Source organism: Hemitrygon akajei, chromosome 4, assembly GCF_048418815.1.
Source record: "Hemitrygon akajei chromosome 4, sHemAka1.3, whole genome shotgun sequence".
NCBI lineage: Eukaryota > Metazoa > Chordata > Chondrichthyes > Myliobatiformes > Dasyatidae > Hemitrygon > Hemitrygon akajei.
The window spans coordinates 151,828,763-151,841,298 of NC_133127.1; the positions used below are offsets into that span (position 1 = coordinate 151,828,763).

General features: G+C 41.5%; 1 protein-coding gene across 11 annotated transcripts in view; it reads left to right on the forward strand.

Moving 5' to 3' along the window:
* LOC140726788 (glutamate receptor 4) overlaps positions 1-12,536 on the forward strand; it is a 235,744-nt gene that overhangs the window by 94,783 nt on the left and 128,425 nt on the right. For all 11 annotated transcript variants that reach the window (XR_012098730.1, XM_073043623.1, XM_073043613.1 and 8 more), the window contains 2 exons: positions 4,775-4,828; positions 9,434-9,595. Coding sequence is in view for 10 of the 11 variants with exons in the window: in XM_073043623.1 (XP_072899724.1) it covers positions 4,775-4,828; positions 9,434-9,595 (216 nt within the window). In the remaining variant the exon portion in view is untranslated. The remainder of the gene's footprint in view (positions 1-4,774; positions 4,829-9,433; positions 9,596-12,536) is intronic.

A 12,536-nucleotide genomic window follows, 5' to 3' on the forward strand; every position in this document is an offset into this window, starting at 1 on the left:
GAAGTAAGTGGAGGAAAAGCCCTTGGCCGTGTTAAATGTGTAAGTTCTCTTCCATTGCATATGTTGCCTTGGGCCTTATCTGCACTAGAATTTTATAGCAGTGAGCACTTGAGAGAAACTATTGTTAGCTGCCAAGGCACATATGTTTAAATGTCTTTCCAGGCAAGTAAACTTGTCGAGGAATTGTCTTCCATACTTCCCTCTATTTATTCCGTTTTCCATTTCTTTTCATACTGAAGTGGTGTTGCTCTTGAGGCGTGTTCTCGTTGTATGCTGTGAGTTAGTTGCAGAGGCAGACGCTAATAAACATTTGGAGAATTAATTAATTTAATGAAGTATTTGACTTAAATGAAAAATTTAAGTTCATGAACCTCTAAACTAACTGGACTTATCCAACTATCCAGTTTACAGTCTCATTTGATCTGTCTTTTCTGTGATCAGCGGCTGTCCAACAGGTAATCTATTTGACCTGAGCTGTCATGAGAACCACCTCCGATTTAGATGATAGACCAAGGGACATAGGAGCAGGATTCAGCCATTAGGCCCATCAGGTCTTCTCCACCATGCCATCATGTCTGATTTATTATCTCTCTCAACCCCATTCTTCTGCCTTCTCTCCATAACCTTTGATGCCCCGACTAATCAAGAACCTATAAAACTCTGCTTTAATATACACAATGACTCGGCCTCCATAGCCGTCCGTGGCAATGAATTCCATAGATTCACTGCCCTCTAGCTGAAGAAATTCCCCCTCATCTCTGTTTTAAATAAAAATCCCTCTATTCTGAGGCTGTACCCTCTTGTCCTAGACTCCCCCACAATGGGAAACATCCTCTCCACATCCACTCTATCTAGGCCTTTCAATATTCGATAGGTTTCATATAGGTGATCCCAACATTCTTCTAAGCTGCAGCAAATACAGGTCCGGAGCCATCAAATGGTGCTCAAGCACTGTAACTTTCCTTCCTGGAATCATTGCTGTAAACCTCCTCTGGACCCTCTCCATTGCTAGCACATCTTTTCTTAGACAAGGGGCCCAAAACTGCTCACAATACTCAAAATGCCATCTGACCAGTGCCATATAAAGCCTCAGCATCACACCCTTGCTCTCCTACTCTAGTCCTCTCGAAATAAATGCTGACATTGCATTTGACTTCCTTATCACTGACTCAAACTGCAAGTTAACCTTTAGGGAATCCTGTACAAGGACTCCCAAGTCTTGTTGCACCTCTGAATTTTGTATTTTCTCCCTATTTAGAAAATAGTCTACACCTTTACTATTTTTACCAAAGTGCATGACTATATGCTTCCCAACACTATATTCCCTCTGTCGCTTCTTTCCTATTCTCCCAATCTGTGTCAAGTCCTTCTGCAGACTCCCTGCTCTATCTTTGTATCTTTGTATCGTCCACAACCTTGTCCACAAAGCCATCAATTCCAATATCCAAATCGTTGATATATAATATGAAAGGAAGTGGTCCCAATACCAACCCCTGCGAAACACTGTTGATCACCAGCAGCCAACCAGAATAGGCCCTTGTTATTCTGACTCTTTGCCTCCTGCCAGTCAGCCAATCTTCTACCCCTACTAGTACCTTTCCTTTAATACCACAGACTTTTATCTTGTTTAACAACATCATAAGTGGCACCTTGTCAGAGGCCTTCTGAAAATCCAAGTAAACAACATCCACTGAACTTCCTTTGTCTATCCTAACAACACACACAAAATGCTGGTGGAACAAGCAGGCCAGACAGCATCTATAACGAGAAGCACTGTTGACGTTTCGGGCTGACACCCTTCGTCAGGACCTTTGTCTATCCTGCTTGTTTTTTCTTCAAAGTATTACAACAGATTTGTCAAGCAAGATTTCCCCTTAAGGTCTTGCTGACTTTGTCCTATTTTATCATGTGCCTCCTAGTTCCCCAAAACTTGAGCCTCAATAATAGACTTCAAAATCTTCACAATTACTGAAGTCAGGCTAACTGGCCTGTAACTTCCTATCCTCTGCCTCCCTCACTTCTTAAAGAGTGGAGTGACTTTTGAACTTTTCTAGTCACGTAGAACCATTCCACAATCTAGTGATTCTTGAAAGATCATTTCTATTGCCTCTGAAGTTTCTTCAGCTACTTTTTTTCGGAACATTGGGGTGTAGTCTGTCTGGTCCAGGTGATTTATCTACATTCAGTCCTTTCAGCTTCCCAAGCACCTTCTCCTTAGTCATAGCAATGATACTTACTTCTGCCTCCTGACACTCTTGAATTTCAGGTGCTCTACTAGCATCTTCCATCGCAAAGTCTAACACAAAATACTTAATAAGTTTGTCCACCATTTCATTTTAAACATAGAAACCCTACAGCACAATACAGGCCCTTCCGCCCACAAATTTGTGCCGAACATGTCCCTACCTTAGAAATTACTAGGGTTACCCATAGCCCTCTATTTTTCTAAGCTCCATGTACCTATCTAGGAGTCTCTTAAAAGACCCTATTGTATCCGCCTCCACCACCGTTGCTGGCAGCCCATTCCATGCATTCACCATTCTCTGCATAAAAAACTTACCTCTGACATCTCCTCTGTACCTACTTCCAAGTACCTTAAACCTGTGCCCTCTTGTGGCAGCCATTTCAGCCCTGGGAAAAAGCCTCTGACTATCCACACGATCAATGCCTCTCATCATCTTATACACCTCTATCAGGTCACCTCTCATCCTCCATCACTGCAAGGAAAAAAGGCTGAGTTCACTCAACCTGTCTTCATAAGGCATGCTCCCCAATCCAGGCAACATCCTTGTAAATCTCCTCTGCACCCTTTCTGTGGTTTCCAGTTAAGGAATTGGAGTCACCCTGACCGGGTGAACCAGTTTTCACATGCCGTGTTAGTGCTGGGTTAGTGTCCTTTTTGATTCTGCTGATAAATTCCAGTGTTGGAGGCTTGTCCTTTGTCAGTTACCTCTCATCTGGCCCGGTAGGGTGGAGGGAAGCCCTCTTCCCAGAAATGATAACACAAGCATGCTGGGTGGATCTAAACCTTGGCAAGTGTGTTCTAAACATCCAGCCTACTTCCTTATCAACACACACAAAATGCTGGAGACACTCAGCAGGTCAGACAGCAGCTATGGAAATGAATAGATAGTCCGCATTTCGGGCTGAAACTCTTCTTCAGGACTAATTGGCCTATAAACACAAAGCACACTGCAGATGCTGTGGTCATTAATTCCTTTCTTCTGCCTCTCTCCCTATTTCTCTGACTTTCCCCATGATAAAAGTCCAGGACAGTTGTGTTTTCCTCCTAATCAGTTTGAAAAGAAACATTTCTCTCCTCTGCATACTGGAAAGAAATAGCTGATTATGGTCGTGGGCCTATGTAACTTCAGAGCTGCTCGCTTGTGAAAAGGTGCTTGTATGCAGAGTGTCAAGAAGAGGATCGTTTTGACTTGTGGGCCAAGTGTATTAATCTGCATAGTCCCCTTTAATTCAGCATTTCTCAGTGCAATATTATCATAGGATATTTCAGCTTTACTTTTGGTTCGGAGCCCTGCTTCCCTTGACCGAGTCTGCTTTGCACACATCAAGAGACAGAACAGCTGAGCCTAACCGATTTGGACTGCAGCATCAGCCACTATGTTTCTCAGTCCCTTCCCCCCACCCCGCCAAACTGGCCGTAAAAGCAGTCAGCCAGTTATTTCTGGATGCATTGGCAAGGAGTGGGATCGATGTTAACTGTAGAATGATAAGAGAATATAATTAACAAAGCCATCAACGTTGCTGAGTGGTGGAAATGACATTTCTAATCAGCAAGAGTGGCATAGATTTCGAAGCCATTGAAACATATGGAGCCATGCTCATTTTCAAAAGTGACACATGGTCCAATAGGTCACTATTTTATAGACAAGTGAGAAGCGACTGACATTTGGAAGGTCTGTAATTAATCCACCTGACATGGCATTAATGGGATATAAAATAGATTTTTGCAGTAATAATAAAACCACTTGTCTCATTCTATCTCAGGCCCCAGAGGTCAAAGGGGAAAAATGGACCATCACGCCTCTGCGCCTCTGTATAACAGATAGATATATACATCAAATGGACATTCTGTGTCAGGGCAGAAATGTGCACTATAGTGCCTGAGTGTTGTCCACCCATCACACAGCTCAGAAACAGGTTTCAGACCATCACGTCCATTCTGACTGTCAAGTACTTACCTGTACTCAGTGTATTTACCAGGACCTGGTCCATGACCAGTGGTGCCCACTCTGCAATAGGGGTGAATAGAGATTCCTGCTCCAGGGGCTGCCCTTGTAGGGGAGTTTGAGCCTGCAAAGTGACCTAAGAGAGCAGTGACATTTATTAATTGCTCTCGGCCAACCTCTGAGGTAAGCACTTTCCTCATTCCCTCAGCTTATTAAAGTATTTTCAGAAAGCTGAGCAGGGAACCCACAGTCAGGGCATGCATGAGAGTGGTTAGAGCTTCAGGGCTTAACATGGATGTAATTTTCTTGGAAATTATGCAATTGGGAATAGCCCCTGCCAGCTAATGGGATGTAGTGGGGATCTGGAAGATTCTCCTTCAATTTTCAGCCTGAAGTAAGATTCCCATGGAATAGAGAGCTCAATCCCAAATTCAAATTCCATTTGCCAAAATGAAACACCAAATATCAGACATCCTTCATTCATAACTTCAAGCATTCTTGTTTAGCAGTTACTAATATTATATGTTGAGTTGTGTTACTCCATGCTGATGAATAATGTCTGTGCATGTTTTCTTTTTGTTTAGATTGTAAGTGTCGGAAAACACGTCAGAGGCTACCATTACATCCTAGCGAACTTGGTGAGCACTGGATTATTACCTACCTATTCAGTAGCAGGGTCTTCTAGCTTCATCTTAAAAGTTCAGTCTCAACAAAGTTTGGTTTATGATTTCCTCCTTTTGGATGTCCTGCTGGAGTAGTTGAAGGGAGATTGCCAAAGAGCTAAAGCTGTGGTTTTGACATGGCCCAACTATAAATAGATATTTGGCATTACATTGTAGAAAACAGTGAGGAAAGAAGAAATAGATATAATAGAAAAATACAGGATGCAGAAGGTCATTGTGGCAATGTTTCATATATGTATAAAGTTCCCTGAAAAATGTAAGGCTTCATGAAAAAATTCACACATAAAACAAATACCTTATTAGCATTTTAAGTATATAATGGAAATATAGTGATTAATAGAGTATCAATCCAAGAAATAGACTGATAATCCAAAATTTGAGTTCAGGTACCACCAAAACGACTGGTAAATTTAAATTCAATTAAATTGGATCAATTTCAGAATGTTAAAAAGATCTATTTACAGGAATGGTCAGCATGAAACTACTGGATTGACATTTTTAAAAAAACAGCCTGATTCCATAATGTCCTCGAGGGAAAGCAGCCTACTGTCCTGTTTACATCTGACTCCAGAGCTACAGCAATAATCCAGCCTGTACCCTGAAATGTCTCAATGGGACACCAAGTTCTAAGGTCAATGAACACTTGCGTTGACAAGGCAAATATCTAATGAATAAATTTTTTAAAAGCAGTACCAGAATAAACAGGTATTAATAAGCTTTTATTAGTCACTGATGGAGTTATATTTATAGAGTTAGCTATGAATGCCCAATTAGAGAAAGACTTTTTGTGCCAAAAAGAATGACCATTCCACACATTAACACCAGAGTATGTAAAAGCAATTCAAAATACTTGCCCCTTTTTCTCTAGAGTAATAAAGTCATGATGAGATAAACACTTTTAAAATTGCATGGGTTAGATAAATTCACTTCGAAAACATAGTTGCTTCACATATTTGAATAGAAAAACAGAGGGAGGGAGAACCACATTCTGGATCACCTCTTGCTGTTCTGAAGCAACTACCATGATGCAGTACATGTTTTCCTGACAGCTCACTGTGTTTAATTATTTAATGTTTTCTTCCTTCATGGCAATCAAACAAGGTCATACTTCTTTCCGTAATTACCACATTTCAATGCTGGTCAGTTGGTGCCAGCAACATCTTTCACCAGAATCTGTTCTCTGGCAGGTGAAGCATGGTCTGTGTCACACCACACCTGCAGTTCTTGGGCCATGTGCAATGTCCCCATTTTTCATGCTTACTCTTACTTGGCCAGCTTAGGTCAAGGATGAATTTAATCTTGCAATAGCTCCACATACTAAAGAGATTATGTATTCAGGCTTGTCCTGTACCCCTATCGAACTGCTTTCATTTGGGACCTTTGCACATTGACAACCAATGCACTCAACACACATAGGATGGGAGAAGAGAATACTGATAATTTCCTTTTCTATTCCTGAGAGCTATCTAGTGAATTATTGTTGTTAATGAGTGTATCGATTGACAGGTTGAATCCAAAGGCTCTCTGCGTTATTTTTGTGGGCAAAACTAAAACATTTGATTGTTCTTGCCTTACATAATGAAGAAGAATTAATGTTAAGGATCTGAAAATACTCCTACAAAAGGCTCGACGAAGCCAGGACTGAATGAAAGTTTATTGAGCTGGATCATGGTCAACTGGCCAATGTCATCTGCTTGTCTCCCATGTGGTTCTTGTAGCCACAGTAATCTCCTATACTCGGGCAAATCTAAATGAGCTGGAGACTCTGCTTTTGTGGCTGGATCAGATCACAAGCAGCAAAACAGATCTCAGATAGCAAGCCTTAAAGCCCCACCCCAGCCACCTCAATGCCTTTGAACAGATCATGCTGTGGTAGTTTTGTCTACCCTTACTAAACTCCCTTGATAATCAGACATATTAAATAATAACTAAAGTATTTAACTTTGAGAAAGTAAGAAATAGTATATTTAATTAACATAATTAACTAATACAGTCATAGAGTCATGGAATCATAGAGAAGTACAGCACAAAAACAGGCCCTTTGGCCCATCTAGACCATGCCAAAAACATTTAAACTACCTACTCCCGTCGACCTGCACTGGGACCATAGCCCTTCATATCCCTACCATCTATGTACCTGTCAAACTTCTCTTAAATGTTGAAATCGAGCTCGCGTGGACAACTTGTGCTGGCAGCTGATTCCACACTCTCATGATGCTCTGAGTGCAGAAGATTCTCCTCGTGTTCCCCTTAATTTTTTCACCATTCACCCTTAAGCCATGACCTCTGGTTGTAGTCCCCACACAATCTCAGTGTTAAAAAGCCTGCTTGCATTTACCCTATCTATAACCTCTCATAAATGTGTTTACCTCTATCACATTTCCTCTCAATCTTTTATATTCTAAGGAATAAAGTTCTAATCGATTCAATCTTTCCCTATAACTCGGGTCCTCCAGACCTGGCAACATCCTTGTAAGTTTTCTCTGTACTCTTTCAACCTTGTTTACATCTTTCCTGTAGGTAGGTGACCAAAGCTGCACCTAATACTCCAAATTACATCTCACCAATATCTTATACAACTTCAACATAACATCCAATCTCCTGTACTCAGTTCATTGATTTATGAAAGCCAAGTGCTTTCTTTATGACCCTATCTATCTGTGACGCCACTTTCAATGGATTGTGGACCTGTATTCCCAGATCACTCTGTTCTACCACACTCCTCAGGGCCCGACCATTCACTGCATAAGACCCACCCTAGTTGGTCCTACTGAAGTGCAAAACCTCGAACTTGTCCGTATTAAATTCCATTAGTCATTTTTCAGCCCATTTTTCCAGCTAATGCAGATCCCTCTGCAAGTCATGATAGCCTTCCTCACTGTCCACTACACCCCCAATCTCAGTGTCTTCTGCAAATTTGCTGATCCAGTTAACCATATTATCATCCAAATGACAAATAACAATGGACCCAGCACCGCTCCCTGCAGCACGCCACTAGTCACAGGCCTCCAAGTCAGAGAGGCAACTCTCTGGCTTCTGCCGCGAAGATTCAGAGGTTCAAAGTATGCATGTACAATACAACTCTGATATTCGTCTTCTGCAGATAGTCATGAAATACTGAAAAACCATGGGATTTGTTGAAAGAAAAGACATTAATCCCCCCCCCCACATGAAAAAGAAACAAAACTCTCAAGCCCAAAACCCCCCCATCCCCACCCTCGCAGAATAAAACACTGACAATAGCATCAAATCCCCCAACCCTCCTGGCAGAAAAAATACAGCACCAATAACTTCAAATCCCCAACTCCCTCCCTCGCAGAAGGCAGTGACAATGGTGTCAATTCCCCAACTCCCTCCCCCGCAGCAAAATAACAGCGAGGATAACATCAAATCCATGACTTCCTCACTTGCAGAAAAGAAGAGTGACAATAGCATCAAAACCCCCAACTCCCCCCATACACAAAAACTAATCCACCCACTATCAGCCACAACAAGGAAGAAAACACCAAAAAACTAAAGGAGACCAATATAAAGTACAGTCCAATAATCACATAAATCTCAGAATATCGAAAACATCTTCGAGGAGAGCAGCCACATGAACTCTGTCCTTCTGTGAAAAGTGAAGCCACGCTGGGTCAGAATGCTCCCAATCCAGCTTCTGACCATCATTGCCCTGGTAGCGATCACTGGGACTGATCACTGAACCCCGATCTGCATTCGCCTCAATGCTTCAAAATTGAGTCCGTCATGACCCCATGCCCCACTTCTGATCTTTTCCACAAGTCAGCTTGTGTTCTCGACCCTAATCCATTGCCTAATCCAAGCCAATGTTGAATCCAATTTACTACCTCATCTTGAATGCTGGGCAACAGGACCTTTATGACCAGCCTCCTCTGCGGGACCTTACCAAAAGTGCCTTGCTGAAGTCCATGTAGACAACATCCACTGCCTTGCCTTCATCCACTTTCATGGTAAATTCCTTGAAAAACTCTATAAGTTTAGTTAGATATGACCTACCACACACACAGTCACATTGACTATCCTTAATCAGTCCATGTCTATCCAAATACATACAGTCCCTGACAATAACTTCCAATAACTTTCCCAAAACTGATGTCAAACTCACTGGCCTATAATTTCCTGGTGTATATGTAGGGTCTTTTAATATTTATACAGCCTTCAATATTGAATTAGAAGGTTAATATTAATTAAAATAAATTAAGTTACTTAAATGCTTACAATTCATGTTCATGACATTTACCTCATTCAAGTAAATGGAGGAACTCCAGCTGGCCTATACTGTAGCTGAGGGGCCAGAAGAGAAATTTATCCAGCTCCTCAGCCCAGCATGATTAAGCTTCATCCCAGAACTTGGGGTTGAGTGTTATGACAATCTGGAAAAGGATGTTGCTACTGATTCTCCTCCAAATTGCCAGCAAGGGATACATACGTTTCAGCCATTTATTCCAGCAAAACCGAGGAAATCTTAGAATACTCCATTAGTTAAAGTGGGCAGATGAGTAAGAGCATTTTGCATAATGGTTCCTATCATAATTGCAGGGATTCAAGGATATCCCATTGGATAGATTTATGCACGGAGGAGCAAATGTAACAGGATTCCAAATCGTGGATTACAGTAGACCTGTTGTTACTAAATTCATGCAACGCTGGAAGAAGCTGGATCAGAGGGAGTTTCCTGGAACAGACAACGCTCAACTGAAGGTACAATTATAACCTTTTGAAAAGCAGCAATGACTCAAAATATCTGTGGGTTAGCATTTACCATGTTGATATTCTGCTGATATGGTAACCATTGTCCTGTATCTTTAAATGATTTAAAGCCTCCAGGTGGCATACAGGGAATGTCATTGGCATACGTTGTTGGCCACATAATTCCCAGGCAAAATTGTTTTCTAAATTTTACTCAGACATTTGAATCTCAGGACCTTTATTGAACTAAAGTTAAAATAGAATTGTAAAGTAATACACCTATTCTCTGTCATGCACTTTCCATAGTTTGTGAAACTTATGACACCTTGAAAAAATGGTATGAAGAAGCAATTTTGTAGTTTTCTTTTCAATCAGCAAATTTCTGTTCAATCAGTCCTCAATGAGTAGCAGTGATGATCCTGTATTGACCAATTGTTCCCGCTTAAGACTTTTTTCCCCAAATTGCTGTACTATTGACCAAATAGAATTACTGTTTTCAGTTGTTGCTAGCAATGGTCTTGAGTCAATAGTAGGAAAGGGAGCATAGAGTATTCAAAGGTGAGAATATCTGTAGCAGAGTGATTGACTTGCAGTCTGAAGCTAATGTACTAATGACATTACAGTAGTATCAGAGCAGAATTAATTAATGTAGATTGGAAAAATATATCAAAAGGAAAGATAGTAGATAAGCAGGTATCTTATGCGACTCAGCAAAGATGGATTCCAGTGTGGAGAAAAATAATCCAGGACATTAAGGATAGGATCAAATTGAAGGTAAGCATATAATGTAGTGAAGATCGGTTGTAGGTTTGAGTACTGGGAAAAATTTCAAAACTTGCAAAGGGTAGTTAATGATAAAACATGAGGGTAGACTACCAAATAATGTAAAAGGGGAAAGAGCTTCTTCAAGCATGTAAGAAGGAAGCGAGAAGCTGAAGTAAACATTGGTCCCTGAGAAGATGTGCTGGGAAAATAGAGAAACAATAATGGTTCTAAATAATTATTTAGGATCACCTTAGATAATTGCAGCACCACAACTTGGGGAAGGGGTGTAAGTGCTGGACAAACTAACAGGGTAAAAGGCAGAGAAACAGAGAACCCCATCCTGATACCACTGTCATTGTTGACATTAGGGGTAATTTGCAGTAACCAATGAACTTACCATGAGCTCGTTTTTGGGATGTAGGAGGAAACTGAGTCACCTGGGGCAAAATCATGGACTGTCAGGAGAATGTGCAAGCTCCTCATAAATGGTCTGGAGATCAGGATTGAACCTGGATCTGTGAGGTTATTGTACCACCATGTTGCTCTATATGATTCAAGTCAAGTCAAGTTACTTTTATTGTCATTTCGACCATAACTGCTGGTACAGTACACAGTAAAAATGAGACAACGTTTTTTCAGGACCATGGTGAATGTGACACAGTACAAAAACTAGACTGAACTACGTAAAAAAACAACACAGAAAAAAAAAGCTACACTAGACTACAGACCTACCCAGGACTGCATAAAGTGCACAAAACAGTTCAGGCATTACAGTAAATAATAAACAAGACAATAGGGCAGTAAGGTGTCAGTCCAGGCTCTGGGTATTGAGGAGTCTGATAGCTTGGGGGAAGAAACTGTTACATAGTCTGGCCATGAGAGCCCAAATGCTTCAGAGCCTTTTCCCAGACAGCAGGAGGGAGAAGAGATTGTATGAGGGATGCATGGGGTCCTTCATAATGCTGTTTGCTTTGTGGATGCAGCGTGTAGTGTAAATGTCCGTAATGGCAGGAAGAGAGACCCCGATGATCTTCTCAGCTGACCTCACTATCTGCTGCAGGGTCTTGCGATCCGAGATGGTGCAATTTCCAAACCAGGCAGTGATGCATCTGCTCAGGATGCTCTCAATACAACCCCTGCAGGATGTGATGAGGATGGGGGGTGGGAGATGGACTTTCCTCAGCCTTCACAGAAAGTAGAGATATTGCTGGGCTTTCTTTGCTGTGGAGCTCGTGTTGAGGGACCAGGTGAGATTCTCCGCCAGGTGAACACCAAGAAATTTGGTGCTCTTAACGATCTCTACCGAGGAGCCGTCGATGTTCAGCGGGGAGTGGTCGCTCCATGCCCTCCTGAAGTCAACAACCATCTCCTTTGTTCACATTCAGAGACAGGTTGTTGGCTCTGCACCAGTAAGTTAGCCACTGCACCTCCTCTCTGTAAGCTGACTCGCCGTTCTTGCTGATGAGACCCAACATGGTTCTGTCATCAGCAAACTTGATGATGTGGTTCGAGCAGTGTGATACTCTATCTATATTAATGATTTGGATGAAGGGACCATTGTCGTGGCCAAATTTGCTGATGATATAGCGATGGATGAGCTAGCAGGCTGTGAGAATGATGTAAAAAAAGCCTGCAAAGGTAAAAAAAGAGTGGACAAGAAGTCGTCATAAAAATGTGAAATTATCCATTTTGAAAAGAAGAAAGAAAAAGTGATTAATCATTTAGATGAAGCTAATCTATAAATCAAAGTGGTACAATGGGAACTTGCAAACAAAAAGTGAGTTTGCAGATGCAGCAAGGCTAATGGAATGTTGGCCTTATTGCAAGGGAGATGGAGGGAAGTTCTGACACAGGGTGCTGGTGAACATCATGTACCATTTTGAAGTCCAAATTTAAGTAAGGCCATACATGTATTGGAGACAGTGCTGAGAAGGCTGACTAGGATATGCCTGACATATGAAGGAAGGTTGAATGGTTAGGCTAATACTTTTGGAAGATCAAAAGTTGATGCTGTATAGAAAAATCTGAAGCAGTCACAGGCTAGGGGCATGTTTCCCCTCATGGAGATAGCTATAAATAGGAAGGACATTTTCAACGTAAGTGGTACTCCAATTAGGAAAGGGGTGAGGAAGAATTTCTTCTCCGAGTTTTATGACTTCTTGGAAATCTCTACCCCAGATAGGAGTGG